The sequence below is a fragment of the Nomascus leucogenys genome, chromosome 4, assembly GCF_006542625.1.
Source record: "Nomascus leucogenys isolate Asia chromosome 4, Asia_NLE_v1, whole genome shotgun sequence".
Lineage (NCBI taxonomy): Eukaryota > Metazoa > Chordata > Mammalia > Primates > Hylobatidae > Nomascus > Nomascus leucogenys.
The window spans coordinates 94,617,943-94,637,644 of NC_044384.1; the positions used below are offsets into that span (position 1 = coordinate 94,617,943).

Here is a 19,702-nt window from a genome sequence, read left to right on the forward strand (position 1 = left end):
CTGCAACATCTGCCTCTCAGGCTCAAGCGATCCTCCCACCTCAGCCTCCCGAGTAACTGGGACTATGGGCATGCACCACCATGCCTAGCTAATTTTGGTATTTTTTGTAGAGATGGGGTTTCACGATGTTGCCCAGGCTGGTCTCAAACACCTGAGCTCGAGTGATCATCTGCCTTGGCCTCCCAAAGTGCTGGGATTACAGGCGTGAGCCACTGTGCCGGGCCCATTTTTTTTTTCTTAAAAAAAGAAGAAAAAAAAGAGAGGACTGGCAAGACTGTTCCTAATTGAGGTTGTATTTACACATGTCTAAGCCACTTAGCTCATTTATTTCATTTGTTCAAAGACAGTTAGGGAGAGAGGGCTACTCTGTACCAGGCATTGCCCTGGTACTGACCACACAGCAGTCAAGGAAACTGACAGCATTCCTCCCTTGTGGAGTTTACCTCCCAGTGGTGGAGATGGACAGCAGATAACTAGATCAGTAATAAGATGTGAGGGAGAGTGGCCAGTGTAATGGAGATGAAGCTGGGGAAGGAGATCCAGAGTGATGGGATGGAGGCAGAGCTGGCTTCAGTCAGAGAAGGTCTCTCTGAGGAGATAGCACTGGAGAGAAACCCAGACAAATGAGGGAGCAGCCTCATGGACAATTGCATGCAACCTCATTCCATGAAAATGGAGCCCAAGGTTGTGGTCAAATTCCCCAGTGTGGCCAGTCAACTCTTGAGCACTGGCCATGGTCTATCTCACTGCAGAAGGGGAGGGAAAATGAGACAACGTAGGCAGAACTCTCCTCCTGCCCCCCAGGTCCTGGCAGGTGGCTGGAGTAAGATCTTGGCATTGTGTGTTCTGATGGTCAACTAGAAGGCTGGTACCTACATTTACAGGGTGAGACCTGAGCAATGTGTTCTGAAACTGCCACCTGGGGAATGAGCATGAGCCTACGGGTCATTACTGGAGTTATAATCCTGCACATTCTAAGACTTGCTCCACTGCACCTACCCTGGCAGTGGACTCCTTCCTCTTCTATGTCATTTGATACCTCAGCTCATCACCTAGTGGCACTCACCCAGAGGGAAAGTAATTACTTAGCAGGCTTTGATAGAAACAATAAAGAGATGAAAATGTATAGCATCCGGGATCAGGAGATGCATGCCTCCCACTCTTTCATTGATTGATCGATTGATTGATCCATTGATGTCATTTAATACAGTGTAAGTTTCCTAGGGGGCTAAGAGTATGAGATCTGGATTGTGTGACCTTGTGCCAGTAACTTAACCTTTCTGAGTCTTGATTTCTTCATCTGTGATATTGGGGAAGTGTGACAGGGAGGCTTCTTGGAAAAAGTGATATCTAAGAAGATGCAGAAAGGGATGGCTACGAGTCACCCCTGGTGGGGGTGGGGGATGGAAGGGAGGGCATAGCATGTGCAAAGGCCCAGACGAACAGCTGCCAGACTCTCAGATGTTGCAGGATTATTATTGATTACAGCTGTGTGTGTATGTGTGTGTTGGAGTATACTGTAGAGAGGGACCTGACAAAGCAGCCCTCAATAAATGTCAGTTGGTTTGAACGGCTGCACCCTGTGCTACTGGGCTCAGCATCTATATCCTCATACAGTCTCCACAACCATCCTGTGGTCCTCTCATTATCCTCATCTTCCATACCAGGAAATTGAGGTGTAGAGTTATGAATAGCTTGCTCACAACTGCCTTGCTGTATCAGGAGAGCCGGAGGTGAAGAGGGTCTTCCCAGAAGATTTATTTTGGGTACAGCGATGTCAAGAGAGATGGCTGTTTGTAAATATCTCTGACAGGTCTCACTTTGGCACACATCCCCCTGAAATGTCAGCTCTGGGAGGGCAGAGGCTGCTCCTGGCAGAACACCTGGACCCTGGCATGATGCCAGTGCACAGTGGGGTTTGTTGGGATGTTGGATGGATGACCCAAGGCCTCTGGGTGGCCATGGAACGAGTCTGGAATAGTCTAGTGCCTTCATTTCCCAGGTGTCTCCTGACTTTTCCAAGGTGGACCCACAAGTCAGGGCAGAACTGGACATGGGGCCCAAGTCAAAAACAGAATGCTCCAGAAAAGGAGGCCGGGGCACTTGGCCGGAGCCAGTCCCTGAGGAGCATGCAGCACTCTTGCAACCTGGCTCTGAGTGCACTGTTCCGATTCACCTTCAGCCACACCCCACCACCAGTCATCCCCGGGTGCTGAAACAGAGCCAAACGCCACAGTCACCCAGATACTGCGGAGGTTTTCCCACGTTCACATCTTTGCTCTTGCTGTTTCCACTACTTGGAAGCTCTTTCACGCTTGTCCACTTTCACAACTTCCCACGCTGCCCAACTCCAGTGGCTTTCTCTCTCTTTCCTTCCCTTTTGGCTAGAAACATAAATAGGAAATCCTGATTATATTCTTATTGAACATAAATGTAAACATATCAGAAGTTATGGAGTTAAAAGTAATTACAGGTATAATATGCTGAGATATAAAAAAAAAAAAAAAGTAAAAAATAAAATTCCACCTTCCCCATCCCAGGCTTCCTTCCAGAGAGAATGTTTGTGATCAACTGGGCATAGATTTATCTTGCTTTTGTTTACTCACACAGGCATGGGTACTTGTGAGTATCTTTGAAAACCAACATAATGGGCTCATTTTGTATGTATTGCTTACCAACTAATGTTTTTTCTTTTATTTATTTATTTTGAGACGGAGTCTCACCACCACCCAGGCTGGAGTGCACTGGCATGACCTTGGCTCACTGCAACCTCTGCCACCCAGATTCAAGTGATTCTCCTGCTTCAGCCTCCCAAGTAGCTGGGATTACAGGCGCCTGCCACTGCGCCTTGCTAATTTTTGTATTTTTTAGTAGAGATGGGGTTTCACCATCTTGGCCAGGCTGGTCTTGACCTCCTGACCTCGTGATCCACCCGCCTTGGCCTCCCAAAGTGCTGGGATTACAGGAGTGAGCCACCACGACTGGCCTGTTTTTATTTATTTTTATTCTTTTTTTTTTTTTTTTGAAGACTGAGTCTTGCTCTGTTGCCCAGGGTGGCATCTCAGCTCACTGCAACCTCTGCCCCCTGGGTTCATGTGATTCTCATGCCTCAGCCTCCCTGGTAGCTGAGACTACAGGCATGTGCCACCACACCTGGCTAATTTTTTGTATTTTTAGTAGAGACAGGGTTTTGCCATGTTGCCCAGGCTGGTCTTGAACCCCTGAGCTCAAGCAATCCTCCCGCCTCGGCCTCCTGAAGTGCTGGGATTACAGACATGAGCCACCGCACCTGGCCTATTTTTTTTTTTTTTAATTCTTTATTTGGCCTGGACAGTGCTAACAACTAATGTTTTCCCATTTAGTTATGTCCAAGAGTGTTTTCTTTGACCGTATACATTTCTCCTCTCTTTTACCTGCCCCTGGTTCTTCCCTTCCTCAGGGAAGAATATACAAACTTCTGTGGACATACGGTTTTATTTCTCTTGAATATATATCTAGCAGTGGAATTTCTGGGTATATGGTAACTCTAACATTTTGAGGAACTGCCAAACTGTTTCCAAAGTGGCTGCACTGTTTTACAATCCCACCAGCAGTGCACGAGGGTTCCAGTTTCTCCACATCCTCATCAACTCTTGTTATTATCCATCTTTTGATTATTGCCATCCTAAGTGGGTATGAAGTGGCATCTCAATGTGACTTTGATTTGCATTTCCCTGATGGCTAATGATGTTCCTTCTTTCATATGCTTATTGGCCATTTGTGTATCTTCTTTGGAGAAATGTATATTTGGTCTTTTATCCATTTTTAAATTGGATTATATGTCTATTTATTATTGAGTTGTAAGTGTTCTTTATATATTCTGAATTCAGTTCCTTATCAGCTATGATTTTAAAGTATTTTTTGCCCATTCTCTGGGTTATTTTTTCACTTTCTTGATGGTGTTCTTTGAAGTGCCAGGTTTTAATTTTGGTGAAGTTCAATTTATCTATTTTTCTTGGGTTGCCTGTGCTTTTGGTGTCATACCTGAGAAACCTTTGCCTAATGCAAGGTCGTGAAAACTTATGCCTATATATTCTTTTTTTTTTTTTTTTGAGATGGAGTTTTGCTCTTTCACCCAGGCTGGAGCATAGTGGCATGATCTCGGCTCACTGCAGCCTCCACCTTCCGGTTTCAAATGATTCTCCTGCCTCAGCCTCTCAAGTAGCTGGGACTACAGGTGTGCACCATCACACCTGGCTGATTTTTGTATTTTTAGTAGAGACGGGGTTTCACCATGTTGGCCAGGCTAGTCTCAAACTCCTGACCTCATGATCTGCCCACCTTAGCCTCCCGAAGTGCTGAGATAACAGGCATGAGCCACCGCACCCGGTCGTATGCCTATATATTCTTATAAGAGTTTTATAGATTTAGCTCTTAGATTTAGAACTTTGATCTGTTTTGATTTGATGTTTGTATGTGGTGTGAGGTAGGGGTCTAGCTTCATTTTTTGCATATGGAAATCCTGTTGTCCCAGAACCATGTGTTGAAAAGACTCTTCTTCTCATTAAATTGTTTTGACACTCTTGTCAAAAATCAATTTACTATAAATGTAAGCATTTATTTCTGCATTCTCAATTCTAGTCCATTCATCTATATGTCTATCCTTATGCCAGTATTGCTGTCTATGCTGTCTTGACTGCTATAGCTTTGTAGTAAGTTTTGAAATCAGGAAGTATGAATCCTCCAACTTTGTCCTTCTTTTTCTTTTTTCTTTCTTTCTTTCTTTTTTTTCTTTTTGTGAGACAGAGTCTTGCTCTGTCACCCAGGCTGAAGTGCAGTGGCACGATCACTGCTCACTGTAGCCTCAACCTCCTGGTCTCAAGCAATCCTCCCACCTCAGCCTCCCAAGTAGCTGGGACTACAGATGTGTGCAACCACACCCAGCTAATTTTCAATTTTTATTTATTTATTTTTTGTAGAGACTGGGTCTGGCTATGTTACCCAGGCTGGTCTCAAACTCCTGAGCTCAAGCAATCCTCCCACCTTGGCCTGCCAAAGTGCTGGGATTATAGGTGTGAGCCATTGTGCCCAGACTGTCCTTCTTTTTCTGGATTATTTTGGCTATTCTGAATCTCCCTATGAATTTTAGGATCAGCTTGTTCGTTTCTGAAAAAAGGACCTGAGATTTTGATAGGGGTTTCATTGACTCTGTAGATCACTTGGGGAGTTTTGCCATCTTAACAATATTAACTGTGGAACCTAAATTCCTTTTTGCTGGTGGCTTCCCTAGTCATTGAGTCTGCTGAGTAGGCACTCTGAGACCCATCCATCAAACTGCACAGACAAAACTCCAGGGACGTAAATGTCTCTTTTCCTTTTTGAAGAAAGTAGCACAGTATACTGTAGTGTCTAATTTAAGGCTTGGATAAGACATTTAACTCCTGAATTTGTGAAATGGAAGTGCATCTGGCACCTGGGCACACATATGACAGATCTGGCTTTCCTTCATGCTAAGGATGGGTTGGAGATCTCTAAGATACTCCCATAACCCCTTGCTTCATGCCTGGAGAAGTGTGGTGGGAACTGGGAGACCCCACAGCCCTGGAGGCACCAGGTGGTGGTAGGAGAATTGAAGCCAGTCTCCATTTTATCTTGTTTTATCTGTTGGGCAAAGGGGTACGATTTCATTTGAGGAAAGAGTTCTGCTGCTAAAACAATCTTTGCCCCTCCCCCCCAATTCACTCACATCATAGTTTGAAGAATGGAATAAAAATAAAAAGGGAGTAACATCACGTATTAAAAGTTTAGTTTAGGCCAGGCGCAGTGGCTCATGCCTGTAATCCCAGCACTTTGGGAGGTTGAAGTGGGAGCATTGCCTCAGGCCAGGAGTTTGAGACCCGCCTGGGCAGCAAAGCGAGACTCTATTTCTATAAAACAATTAAAAATTAGTTGGGTGTGACGGCACATGTCTGTAGTCCCACATACTTGGAAGGCTAAGGTGGGAGGATAGCATGAGCCCAGTCGTTTGACGCTGCAATGAGCCGTGCTCACACTAATGCACTCCAGCTTGGCGACAGAGCAAGACCCTGTCTCAAAAGAAAAAAAAAGCTTAGTTTACACCCCAACATGTACTTATGTGTTCCAGATGTAATGCTTTGGCACAGCACAAATACATGATTTTATTTTCAAGAAAGAAATAATAAAAAATGGAGTGCCTATATTTGTATCACTTGGAACCTTGTTTTCTAAACTTAAAGAATAACCTGGGAAACTACATTTGAAACTTCAAATCCATTCATACCTCGACTCATCTGGGGTGAGGAGCTCTCATTTTAAACAAACAATACGTATGTGTGTGTGTGTGCGCGTGTGTGTGTGTGTGTGTTTGAGAGATAGAGATTAGAGTTATTTATTGCAGTTTCAAAAAAGCAATTTAAAAAAGCATGAATTTGGACTGGGTTTTTAGTTTGTTTCTGGGAGAAGAGAAAGTTACATGCAATAGAGTATATGTTTTGAGGTCTTCAAAATCTCAGATCTAGACCAGGCGTGGTGGCTCACGCCTGTAATCCCAGCACTTTGGGAGGCTGAGGCGAGTAGATCACAAGGTCAGGAGTTCAAGACCAACCTGGCCAAGATGGTGAAACCCCGTCTCTACTAAAAATATAAAAATTAGCCAGGCGTGGTGGTGGGTCCCTGTAATCCCAGTTACTAGAGAGGCTGAGGCAGAGAATTGCTTGAACCCGGGAGGCAGAGGTTACAGTGAGCCAAGATCGCGTCACAGCACTCCAGCCTGGGTGATAGAGCAAGACTCGGTCTCAGAAAAAAAAAAAAAAAAAAAAAATCAGATCTTTTGCCTTAGCAGAATCCCTTACTTAAGTTGTTGGAACCGGCAGTTCATAGGGATTTTGTTTCCATCCTTTAGTGAGGGGGGTGTGTGCGTGTGTGTGCACATGGAAAGTTAGGGGAAAAACACAATGATATAACCTAACCCCAAAACAAGGAAGCACGTTACACAGTTGAGGTTTGGCGCTTCAGTTCCTGCCCAGTCTCAGAAGGTGCAGCTTGGCTGACCTTGTGTGACCTATCTCTATGACACATCTCCCAAGGGGGTGGGGAGGACTGTTTCTCTCCAGCATGGCTTTAGTTTTATAAAAGCCCTGTGCAGTCTTGCAAACTCAAATGGTTTTCTTAAGAAATCACTCACATTTCATGTGTTCTGGGCTGGGCAGGGCCTCGCTAATCCTTGGCCAGCTTTATGAGTCAGAAATTATTTAAATGACTGCCTGAGTCCTTTTGAGGCGAGAGAATTGGCAAGTTAATTTAGGGAGGTGCAGTGACTCTTAAACAGCACTGCAGTAAGTGAGTGGCAGCATTGATAAATGTGTTAGAAGCTCTATTTTATTGTGATAATAAATGCTAATGAAGAAAGTGAACGTATTACCTTTTAGAATGAGATAAGAATGATGATGCTACCAAATTTTATTAAGCATTTATTATGTGGTGGAGTATGGTGGCTTCTCCCATGTTTTTGACTGTGACCTATTGTAAAACATAGACCGCAACCTGGTAACCTGGTGTGTGTGTGTGCGCATATCTGAATTATTTGGTGAAACAATGGTTACCCTATGCGTGTCTAGTGTCCTCTGGGCTCAAGTGATCCTCTTGCCTTGGCTTCCAGAGTAACTGGGACTACAGGTGCATGCCACCACACCGGCTAATTTTTTTTTGTTGTTTTGTTTGTTTTTGTTTTTTTTGAGACGGAGTCTTGCTCTGTCGCCAAGGCTGGAGTGCAGTGGCATGATCTCGGCTCACTGCAAGCTCCGCCTCCGAGGTTCACGCCATTCTCCTGCCTCAGCCTTCCAAGTAGCTGGGACCACAGGAGCCCACAACTTTGCCCAGCTAATTTTTTTGTATTTTTTTTTTTTTTAGTAGAGATGGGGTTTCACCATGATAGCCAAGATGGTCTTGTTCTCTTGACCTCATGATCCGCCTGCCTCAGCCTCCCAAAGTGCTGGGATTACAGGCGTGAGCCACCGTGCCCAGTCTCACACCAGCTAATTTTTAAAATTTTTTGTAGAGACTGGGTCTCACCGTATTACCCAGGCCGGTCTCAAACTCCTGGCCTCAAGTGATTTTCTAGCCTCAGCCTCCCAATGTGCTGGGATTACAGGTGTGAGCCACTGCACCCACCCTAAAGTTGCATTTGAAAACAAATATATCTACTGTGATGGCTTTGATCAGTATATAGACAAATATTATTATTATTATTAATAATTATATTATTAAAATAATAATAATAATTAAAGGAAGTCTCGCTGTTGCCCAGGCTAGGGTGCAGTGGCGTGATCTTGGCTCACCATAAGCTCTGCCTCCCAGGTTCACGCCATTCTGCCGCCTCAGCCTCCCGAGTAACTGGGAGTATAGGCGCCCACCACCATGCCTGGCTAATTTTGTTTTTGTATTTTTAGTAGAGATAGGTTTTCACCGTATTAGCCAGGATGGTCTTGGTCTCCTGACCTCGTGATCCGCCTGCCTTGGCCTCCCAAAGTACTGGGATTACAGGCGTGAGCCACTGCGCCTGGCCGACAAATGTTATTCTTTCTGGGTTGCCATATTTTGTGGTTTTTAAAAAATATATTTTTATTCATTTATCTGGTGACTTGAAATTTCATGCAAGTACAGGTCCTTACAGACAATTTCTATTGGAAAATCACTTATTCTGGGTGTGTATTAGGGTTTGGAGAGAAACAGAACCAACAGGATGTATGTCAATCAATCGCTCATCTATCTATTGAGAGGTTGATTTTTAGGAATTGGCTCACGTGATTGTGGAGGCCAGGTGAGTCAAAAATCGGCAAGGTAGGCTGGCAGGCCTAACACTTCCACACTTCCACTTCCAACCATTGCACTTTTCCTTTCTTTCTTTCTTTCTTTCTTTCTTTTTTTTTTTTTTTCTGAAATGGAGTCTCACTCTGTCACCCAGGTACAGTGGCGCAATCTTGGCTCACCGCAACCTCCTCCCAGGTTCAAGCGATTCACCTGCCTCAGCCTCCCTAGTAGCTGGGACTACAGGTGCACACCATCACACCCGGCTAATTTTTGTATTTTTCGTAGAGATAGGGTTTCACCATGTTGGCCAGGCTGGTCTCGAACTCCTGACCTCAAGTTATCTGCCCCCCTTGGCCTCCCAAAGCGCTGGGATTACAGGCGTGAGGCATGAGCCACTGCGCCCGGCCTTTTGCAAGTAATTTCAACATTTAAGAGCATGGCCTACTGGATCGGTCCCATCAGCAAATAAACATGCAGTTATTTCTGCCAACTTAAAAACAACAGAACCCTCTCTCCACCCTACTTCTCCCTACAGTTATACACCTATTTCTCTTCAGTTTAGAGCAAAACTTTTTGAAAGAATTGTCTGGACTTACTAATTTTTTGCCTTCTATTGTGTCTCAAAAAAATTGTGATAAAACACACATAATGTAAAATTTACTGTGTTGACTATTTTTGTTTTCAGGTCAGTAGTGTTGCGTATACTGATATTGTTGTGCAACCAATCTGCAGAGTTTTTCATCTTGTGATACTGAAACACTGTATCCATTAAACAGTAACTCCCATTCCCCCCTGCCCCTAGTCCCTGGAGACCAGCATTCTACTTTCTGTCTCTGAATTTGACTGTTCTAGATACCTCATATAAGTGGAATCATGCCGTATTTGTCCTTTTGTGACTGGCTTATTTCACTCAGCATAACGTGCTCAAGGTTCACCCATGTTGTAACGTGTCAGAATTTCCTTCCTTTGGGCTGGGCATGGTGGCTCACGCCTGTAATCCCAGCACCGAGGAGGCGGACGTTGAGCCCAGGGGTTCAAAACCAGTCTTGGCAACATGGTGATACCCCGTCTACAAAAAATACAGCAATTTGCTGGGTGTGGTGGCATGCACCTGTAATCTCAGCTACTTGGGGGCTGAGATGGGAGGATCACTTGAGCCAGGGAAGTTGAGGCTGCAGTGAGCCGTGATCTTGCCGCTGCACCCCAGCCTGGATAACAGAAGGAAACCCTGTCTCCAAAAAAAGAAAAAAAAAGAAAAAAAGAAAAGAAAGAATTTTCTTCTTGGTTTTTGGTTTTCTGTTTTGTTTTTTGAGACGGGGCCTCACTCTGTCACTGATTGCTGCAGTGGCACAATCTCAGCTCACTGCAACCTCTACCCCCCAGGCTCAAGCAATCCTCTGACCTCAGCTTCCGGGGTAGCTGGGACCACAGGCATGCACCGCTATGCCCAATTAATTTTTTTGTCTTTTGGTAGAGACAGGGTTTTGCCACATTGCCCAGGCTGGTCTCGAGCCCCTGAGCTCAGGCAATCCCCCTGCCTGGGCCTCCCAAAGTGGTGGGATTACAGGCGTGAGCCAGCACAGCTGGCATGGAATTTCCCTCTTTTTAAGGCAGAATATTATTCAATTCTATGCATTTGCCACATTTTGTTCAACCATTCATCTGTCATGGACACTGAGTTGCTTCCGCCTTTTGGCTATTGTGAATGATGCTGCTATCCCATTCTCTTTTGAGCCCCTCATTTCAGGCAGGCTTGGCTTCCACTCCCCTCTCCCCAGATATCTCTTACCGAGGTCTCCAGTGAGTGCCTGGTTGCTCATCCCAATGGCCTGTTCTCTGTTGCCATCCTTCCTGACTACCAGCAGTGTTTGATGGAGTTGGTCACCTTCTCTTCCTCGAAGCCTTGTCTCACCTGGCTTCTAGGATGCTCCATTCTCCTGATCCTCTTCCCACATCTTTGTTAAGGAGCACCCCAACCTCCTGGTTGCTCAGGCCCAAAGCCTGGGGCGTTATATTTGACTTTTGTATCTCTCTTCTCTTCACTTGTCAAAAGACCCCACTGTGTATTTTTTCAAAATATACTTGGAGAGTGGCCACTGCTCCCCTCCCACTCCTACCACCCTCCAGGTCATTCTGCCCTCTCACCTGAATGACTGCGGCCTCCAAGCCTCTGCCTTTACCTCCTTTCAGCTTGTTCTCAACTTGGAGTCAGAGGGAACCTTCTGAAGGGTTGGCTACTTCTCTGCTCAAAGCCCTCAAATAGCTCTCATTTCACTGCAACAAAAGCCAAAGGCTTTAGGGTGGCTGCAAGGCCCCATGTGACCTGGCCACATTTCCTCTCTGATTCCTCTCTTAGTTTGCCCTTCCCCTTCATAACCCCACTCCAGCCACATCACCTCCATGCTGTTCCCTGCGTGGGCACCTCAGGGCCTTTGCACCTGCTATTCCCACTGCCCAAAATGCACCTCTCCCAATGTCTGCAGAGCTTGGTCCCTCATTTCCTTCAGCCTTCCCTGGTCATCGTGTCTAAACCGTTACCACCACATCCCAACTTCCACTCTGCCTTCATTGCTTTTTCTCCTTACACTATCGTTATCCAATATAAGGTGTATTTTGCTTATTTATCTTGTCATCTGCCTCCCCCACTAGAACGTAAATTCCATGAGGGCAGGGATTTTTCTTCTATTGTGTTCCCTGTCATGTCCCCAGTGCCTTGCCTGGTACAGACAATAATTTGTTGAACCCGTGAAGAAAAGTTTGGTAAACAGATTAAAAGCCATTTGATTCTTCTATTATGATATAATTCTTGCCTTTATTTTTCTTACCTGTGAATTATTACATATGTGTATGTATGTGTGTGTGCATGTTTGTTGTGTGTGTGTGTGTGTGCATGTGTGTAGACAGAGAAACAGCGAGTCCTGTCATTCCCACCAGATATTCCTGCTTGTTAAACAGCTACATAGTGTTTTGCTGAGTGGTTAGAGCAGCTTTATTTAACCTTGTTTTGTTCAGTACTACTGGGCAGCTTCCAATCTTTTGCTGTTGTAGATTACGCAGCATCTGTGCTGGGCACTTGCTCTGCTTCCTTCCCTCTTCTCTGAAAGGCTCCCCCATGCTCCTGAGCCCAGCCTGAGCCCGAGTGGGGGCCGTGGTCCTGGCTGGGCCTATCATGGTTCCCCTCTCCTCGGCTGTGGTAGCCGGTCTGGAGCTAGACACAAGCCAGCCTTGCCAGGCTGTGGGCTTCCTCAAGGTCATCCTAACCCACTCAGAAGTGGCAGAGAAGGTGCTTGAGGGCACTCACCCAGCGCTAGGGCAGTGAGGACAGGCCCAGAGTGTGGAGCTGCAACAGCGCGAGGGGAGGGTTGGGCACGTTGCCTTTGGATCTAGTCACATGACTGTTTGAGCTGTTCCAGGGACATTCCTACAAATCCCCTTTCTCATCCATCTAGATGGAGGTGGATTTCTCACTGCTAGCAGTGAGTCTAGACAGATCCAATCCAGTGGAGCACCTCTGCCCCACTCTCTTTTTTTACTTGATCCTTAGTCCAGAGCAAGGAAAGATGTGGAAACCCTCCCAAAGGCATTATTCAGGGCAGAAAATGCTTGTAGGCAGAGCAGCACCTTGTTTTTGTCACAACCGGAGAAACAATTTAAATCTGAACCTGTGCGGGCTCAGATGCTGATGCTGACATCTGAGGAGGACCTCTCTCACCTCAGGTTCTTTGTCTGTAAAATGGAGATGAAAATAATTACACCACACCTCAGGACTAAATGAGTTAATAGAAATTCCTAGAGTGGTGAGTAACACAGGATGAGAGAGTGCTCACTGAGAGTTAGCTGTGGTGGCTGCCAGAATCCTAAAAGTGTAACAGGAGTTAAACATAGAGGTACCATATAGTCCAGCAATTCCACATCCGGGTATATACCCAAAGAAATGAAAGCAGAGACCCAAACAGATACTTGCATTCCCATGTTCCCAGCAGCGTTATTCACGATAGCCAAAAGGTAGAAATAATCCAAATGTCTATTGACAGATGAATGGATAAACAAAATGTGGTATGTACATACAATGGAATATTATTTAGCCTTAAAAAGGAAGGAATTTCTGGTTGAGTGAGGTGGCTCACCCCTGTAATCCTGGCACTTTGGGAGGCCAAGATGGGAGGATCTCTTGAGCCCAGGAGTTTGAGGCTGCAGTGAGTTATGATCATGCCACTGTACTCCAGCCTGGATGACAGGGCCAGACCCTACTGCAAAAAAAAAAAAAAAAAGGAATTTTTGACACATGCTACAACATGACTGAGCCATGAAAGTATTATGCTACATGAGAAAAGTCAGTCACAAAAGGATACTTACGGGGGTACCTGGAATAGCAAGTTTAGAGAGAGAAGTATTAATACAGTAGGGGCTGGGCGAGGGGCAGGTGCAGGAGGAGTTACTGCTGAATGGGTACACAGTTTCTGTTTAGAATGACAACAAAGTTCTGGAAATGGATAATGGTAAGAGTTGTATAATATGGTGAATGTGCTAGATGCCACTTAACTATACACTTAAAAATGGTTAAAGTGGTATGTTTTATATTATATTTTACCACAATAAAAAAGAGTATAAGAGGAGTTGGACTCTCCTGGACTTTTTCTTTATAGATTGAAGTTATGTCAAAATGTAGCACAGTGAAAAAACAGGCACAGACCACCACCACCACTTGGTGGTGTGTGCTGGTGTGTGTGTGTGTGTGTGTGTGTGTGTGTGTGTGTATGTGGTGGGGGCTGGTAAACTACTCACAAGACACCAGAGGCTCCTTGTGAGGACTGATACTGCCGGCTGGGATCTGACACTGCAGGATCAGGAAGAGTGGAGGAGATGAGGGAAAGGTGAGCCTGCACAAAGAATTTTCTCAGTGACTATGGGCAGGGCAGTCAGGACCCTGGGTCACATAGGCCCAGCCCAGGACCAGAGCCCTTGTGAGTCACAGCTCAACTCCCAGCAAACAAAGGGATATGCCAGGGAGGGGCTGAGCTGTGACTCAGAGGCTGCTGCTGCTGTGAGCTTCCTCCAGGAACCCCATCCCTTCCAGTCCCTGATTCTGACTCCTACTGTGGGGGTGAGGACAGGTGTACCCACTTCCTGGGCAGGTTCTTGGGAGGGCTCTCCTGCAGAACCTAGAGTTTTTTGCAGCTCTTTTTTGAAAACCCGAGTAGCAGCAGCTATACCATTTAAGTGCTTGCTGTGTACAGGCCCTGGGCTAAGTTCTTTTTTTTTTTTTTTTTTTGAGACAGAATCTCAGCTCTTGTCACCCAGGCTGGAGTGCCGTGGCACAATCACGGCTCACTGCAGTCTTGACCTCCCAAGCTCAAGAGATCCTCCCACAGGGACTGTAGGTACATGTCACACACCCAGCTAATTTTAAAATTTTTTATAGAGATGGGGTCTCGCTATGTTGCCCAGTCAGCTCTTGAACTCCTAGGCTCAAGTGATCCTCCCGCCTTGGCCTCCCAAAGTGCTGGGATTACAGGTGTGAGCCACCATGCCTGGTCCCTCACTTCATCTATTTATTTTTATTTTTATTTTTGAGATAGAGTTTCACTCTTGTTGCCCAGGCTGGAGTGCAATGGCGTGATCTCGGCTCACTGCAACCTCTGCTTCCCAGGTTCAAGCGATTCTCCTGCCTCAGCCTCCCAAGTAGCTGGGATTACAGGCATGCGCCACCAAGCCTGGCTACTTTTGTATTTTTAGTAGAGATGGGGTTTCACCACATTGGTCAGGCTGGTCTCAAACTCCTGACCTTAGGTGTTCTGCCCGACTTGGCCTCCCAAAGTGCTGTGATTACAGGTGTGAGTCGCCACACCCAGCCCCACTTCATTTTTTTAAAGCCTCATTGTCACCCCATCAGGCATTTCAGTCCTACTTTACAGAAGAGGAAATGGGCTTATGGAGGGAAGCAATTTGCCTGAGGCTATGTGGGTGGCAGATAGCAGAGCCAGATTTGAACCTATCACTGACTAAAGGAGCCTGGACTTATAATCATGCCACTCACCACCCTCCGTACCCCTACCCCCAACTCATACACACACAGGGAAGAATAGACTCCAAAATGTGACCTATCTTTAGGCCAAGCTTGTCTAACATATGGCCCAACACAAATTCATAAACTTTTAAAAAACATTATGAGATTTTTTTGCATTTTTTTTTTTTTTAGTTCATCAGCTATCGTTAGTGTTAGTGTATTTTATGTGTGGCCCAAGACAATTCTTCTTCCAGTGTGTCCCAGAGAAGCCAAAAAATTGGACACCCTTGCTCTAGGCTTAAAGACAAGGCTTAAAATTTTTTCCTTGTGCTTATGAAAAAATTTAGAAAATACAAGTAATGAATATATTTTATAGTAAAAAAGGCATAGTTAAGTATGATTGCATGTCAGCATTTTAAGTTGTTATTTTTATGCACACTTTTGGGAACTTGAAGGGCAGGTGACATCAAACAAACCCATTGGGTATGAGTATCACTCATTTTGCTGGACGCCGAGAGCATCACAGTCTGTGACAGTTTTGTCCAATGTATGTAAAACTGTAATGGCATTTCAAAAAGACCAGACTGATTTGGAACAAGTTCTCAAAAATGTGAAAATAGAGAACATAGGTGTAATGTAGATTGGCCCTTGAGGGAGCAAGTGGTAATACTAATTTCCAAGGCATTCCTTATTTTTCTGTGTAAAAGGCCACATGTCTTATTTTATGGAAAGAAACTTGTTCTTTCAGGACTTTTAATTGAAAGAGATTGTGGGAAATATGTAACCCTCCCTTCCTTTACAGTCAGCTCTTGGTGAATGTGGCCATGGCAAGGACACGACTGAAGGGTTGAAGCCCAATCAATATGAGGAAAAGGAAATTCACTTTAGACAATAGTTTTAGTTTCATCTGAAATTTTATCAGAGTTGCTAACTTGGTGGCAAAACTGACTAACTCATTTAGGTGGCCCCTCCTCAACTCTCCCTTGTCTGTCTAGTATGGACAGTAAAATCAGTGAGAGCAAGAATGAAGCCCCCCAGTTTGTCTGTTATAGTAGGAGGCCATCTTTCATTCACTTACTCTGTATCACTTAAGTATGTATCAAGTGATACGATGGCTGGAGTTCGCTTCACTGGGTTGAGTGTAGAAGAAATAATATTAGGAATGAGTTGACCACTCAAATTGTATGATGTGTGGCACAGAGGGTACATTATATTCTTTCTACGTTTGTATGTATTTAAACTTTTACATTTAAAAAAGCTTGTGTGGGGGTGTGGGTGTGGGTGTGGGTGTGGGTGTGGGTGTGACTTATCCTGGGCCAGGCCCTGTGCTAGGTGCTGAGGAAGCCTAAGTGGCTAAGACCGGCTCAGACTCTACCCTACCAGAGTCAACAGACAAGACTCACTCAGGAAACAGATACTAATCAAATAGTCACATGAATGCAAGTAAAATTATAGTTGGGATAAGTGCTGAGAAATCATGAACAGAAATGCAGAAACCTGGACGGGTACGGTGGCTCACACCTATAATCCAGCATTTTGGGAGGCCAGGGCAGGCGGATCACTTGAGGTCAGGAGTTTGAGACCAACCTGGCCAACATGGCAAAACCCCTCTCTACTAAAAATGCAAAAACTAGCCAAGTGAGGTGGCACGCACCTGTAATCCCAGCTACTCGGGAGGCTGAGGCAGGAGAATCACTTGAACTCAGGAGGCAGAGGTTGCAGTGAGCCGATATCGTGCCACTGCACTCCAGCCTGGGCAACAGAGTGAAACTCCATCTCAAAAAATAATAATAATAAAAATTAAAAAATACAGAAACCTGCAGTGTAGACCCCATTTTACCCAGGATCATAACGGGACTAAGAGTCCTCAACTGGAGGTGCTACCAAGGGGTCAGGTGGAGTGACAGCCTGCTTGTGTTTAGACCTAAAGGAAAAGATGGAAGGGGGCAGGAGTGTGTGTGGGGTGTGTGTGGGGTGTGTGTGGGGTGTGTGGTGTGTGTGTGTGTGTGTGTGTATCGGCCTGCATGGTCAAGGCCAAGAGGAGCCTTTGTGTTTTGTCGCCTGCTTGAACCATGGTGAGATAGAAGGATTTCAAGGTGGACCAGTTGACTGAATGCCCTTCAATCCCATAGTCTTTTGTGGTGTATCAACCTCATAGAGGACCTTGTGGTATATGTTCAAGATAACAGAGACTGGGAGCTTGAGACCATGTCCAACATGAGGCAACATAGCTACATCCTGTCTCTACAAAAAACTAAAAAAAAAAAAGAAGAAACGATAACCGATTCTGCTTAGAAAAAAATCCACATCTCTTCTTGCCTTCACTAACATGCCCTTTCCACTCCTTGTCATGCCTCCTGGTCTCATGGATGTTCCAGCTATGTCCCAATCCCTTTGCTTGCTCAGCCTCTGGGTCTGCTGGTCCTCCTGTCCAGAACACTTTTGCCCCTTCTCTTAGGGCCAGCTCTCTCCCATATCTAGGTTGGCTCAAACATTGCAGGGAGGCTCCCCATGATCACTTTTCCCTACATACTTGCTCTGCTTCTATTTTTTTTTTTTTGATGGAGTCTTGCTCTGTCGCCCAGGCTGGAGTGCAGTGGCACAATCTTGGCTCACTGCAACCTCTGCCTCCCAGGTTCAAGAGGTTCTCCTACCTCAGCCTCCTGAGTAGCTGGAATTACAGGTGTGTGCTATCACACCCGGCTAATTTTTTGTATTTTTAGTAGAGATGGGGTTTCACCATGTTAGCCAGGATGGTCTCGATCTCCTGATCTCATGATCCGCCCACCTCAGCCTCCCAAAGTTCTGGGATTACAGTTGTGAGCCACCGCACCCGGCCTCTGCTCCCATTTTTATGGGTTTCTTCTCCAGGCTGTGAGCATGGTGACAGTAGGGGCTATGTCTGCTCATATTCTGTGGCCTCCCTAATTCCTAGCCCATAGAGGCACACGGTGCCCAGCAGATCTGACAGCCAGATGCTGTCTTACCTTGTCCCTATTCACATTCCTACTTAATCATTTTGCATTTTAGAAGGATTTTGACTCATGTACAGTTGTCAAAATGGACTTATGGAAAGTTGTGGAAGCTTTATATAAGGTGGGAGTTTGTGTCCTAAAATTCTTTCAAACAGTAGGGATGTGCATTGGAATTCTGTTGGGCTTCAGGGGTGAGGAGGAATCAGAGGCTTCTGGAGGATACAGATAAAGGATTGGGTGTCAGGGAAGCTGCACCTTCCTCTGGAGGTAACAGAGATTGGTCTTTTTGTGTGCCTGGTTTGTGGTCACGGCTGACAGGACTTTACCCTAAAAGTACATCCTACCTCCCTTCTACCTCACACCGTACACAAAAATAATTCAAGATGGATTGAGAACCTAAATGTGAAAGGCAAATCAATGGAGTTTCTAGAAGATAATAAAGAAGAATATCTACATGAGATAAGGCTAGGCACAGGTTTCTTAAATAAGTCACAGAAAGCATAAAGGGGCCGGGCGGGGTGGCTCAGGCCTGTAATCCTAGCACTCTGGGAGGCCGAGGCAGGCGGATCACCTGAGGTCAGGAGTTTGAGACCAGCCTGGCCAACATAGTGAAGCCCCATCTCTTCTAAAAATACAAAAATTAGCCGGGCGTGGTGGCGGGCGCCTGTAGTCCCAGCTACTCAGGAGGCTGAGGCAGGAGAATTGCTTGAACCTGGGGAGGCAGAGGTTGCCGTGAGCTGAGATCACGCCACTGTCCTCCAGTCTGGGTGACAGAGTGAGACTTCGTCTCAAAAAGGAAAAGAAAGGCATAAAGAGAAAAGCTTATAAATCATATTTCATTAAAATTAAGAACTCTTCATCAAGAGACACCATTAAGAGAGGGAAAAGGCAAGCTGCAGTCTGGGAAAAGATATTTAAAATACATATGTTCAACAAAGGATTTACATCCAGAATATATAAAGAACTTCTACAAACCAATAGGAAATAGACAACACAATTTTATTTACAAAAAAACTTTTTTGGCTGGGTGCGGTGGCTCACGCCTGTAATCCCAGCACTTTGGGAGGCCAAGGTGGGCAGATCATGAGGTCAGGAGATTGAGACCATATTGGCCAACATGGTGAAACCCCATCTCTACTAAAAATAGAAAAATTAGCCAGGCATGGTGGTGGTGTGCCTATAATCCCAGCTACTCGGGAGGCTGAGGCAGAAGAATCCTTGAACCAGGGAGTCGGAGGTTGCAGTGAGCTGAGATCGCGCCACTGCACTACTGCACTACTGCACTCCAGCCTGGTGACAGAGTGATACTACGTCTCAAAAAAAAAAAAAAATTTTTGAGATGGAGTCTCACTCGGTCACCCAGGCTGGAGTGCAGTGGTGTGATCTTGCCTCACTTCAACCTCCACACTGCTGGGCTCAAGCAATCCTCTCACCTCAGCCTCCCAAGTCACTGGTACCACAGGCATGCACCACCATGCCCGACTTTTTTTTTTTTTTTGTATTTTTTGTAGAGATAGGGTTTCACCATGCTGCCCAGACTGGTCTTGAACTCCTGGGCTCAAGCGATCCGCCCACCTTGGCCTCCCAAAGTGCTGGGATTACAGGTGTGAGCCACCGTACCCACCTGACAACCCAATTTTAAAAGGATAAAAGAATTGAGCAAGCATATCATCAAAATGAATATCCAAATGACCACAAAAACATTTGGAAAGATGCTTAACCTCAGGAGTCACCAGAGAAATGAAAATTTAAGTACAAGAAGATACTACTATATACCCACCAGAATGACTAAAATTAAAAAGACTCAAAGTGTTGGTGAAGATATGGTGCAACTGGAACTCACACACACTGCTAGTGGGAGTATGAATTGGTACAACCATTTTGGAAAATCATTTTGATAACATCTACCCAA

The 19,702-nt window shown here is 45.4% G+C and overlaps 1 protein-coding gene across 1 annotated transcript; it reads right to left on the reverse strand.

Moving 5' to 3' along the window:
- Nucleotides 1-318: 318 nt before the first annotated feature.
- On the reverse strand, nucleotides 319-13,939 carry SPATA12 (spermatogenesis associated 12). The gene is made up of 2 exons (XM_012499202.1): nucleotides 13,594-13,939; nucleotides 319-2,384 (listed from the first exon to the last, which is right to left on the reverse strand). The coding sequence occupies exon 2, from the start codon at nucleotides 2,053-2,055 to the stop codon at nucleotides 1,483-1,485; it is 573 nt and encodes a 190-aa protein (XP_012354656.1). The 5' UTR covers nucleotides 2,056-2,384; nucleotides 13,594-13,939; the 3' UTR covers nucleotides 319-1,482.
- Nucleotides 13,940-19,702: the final 5,763 nt, after the last annotated feature.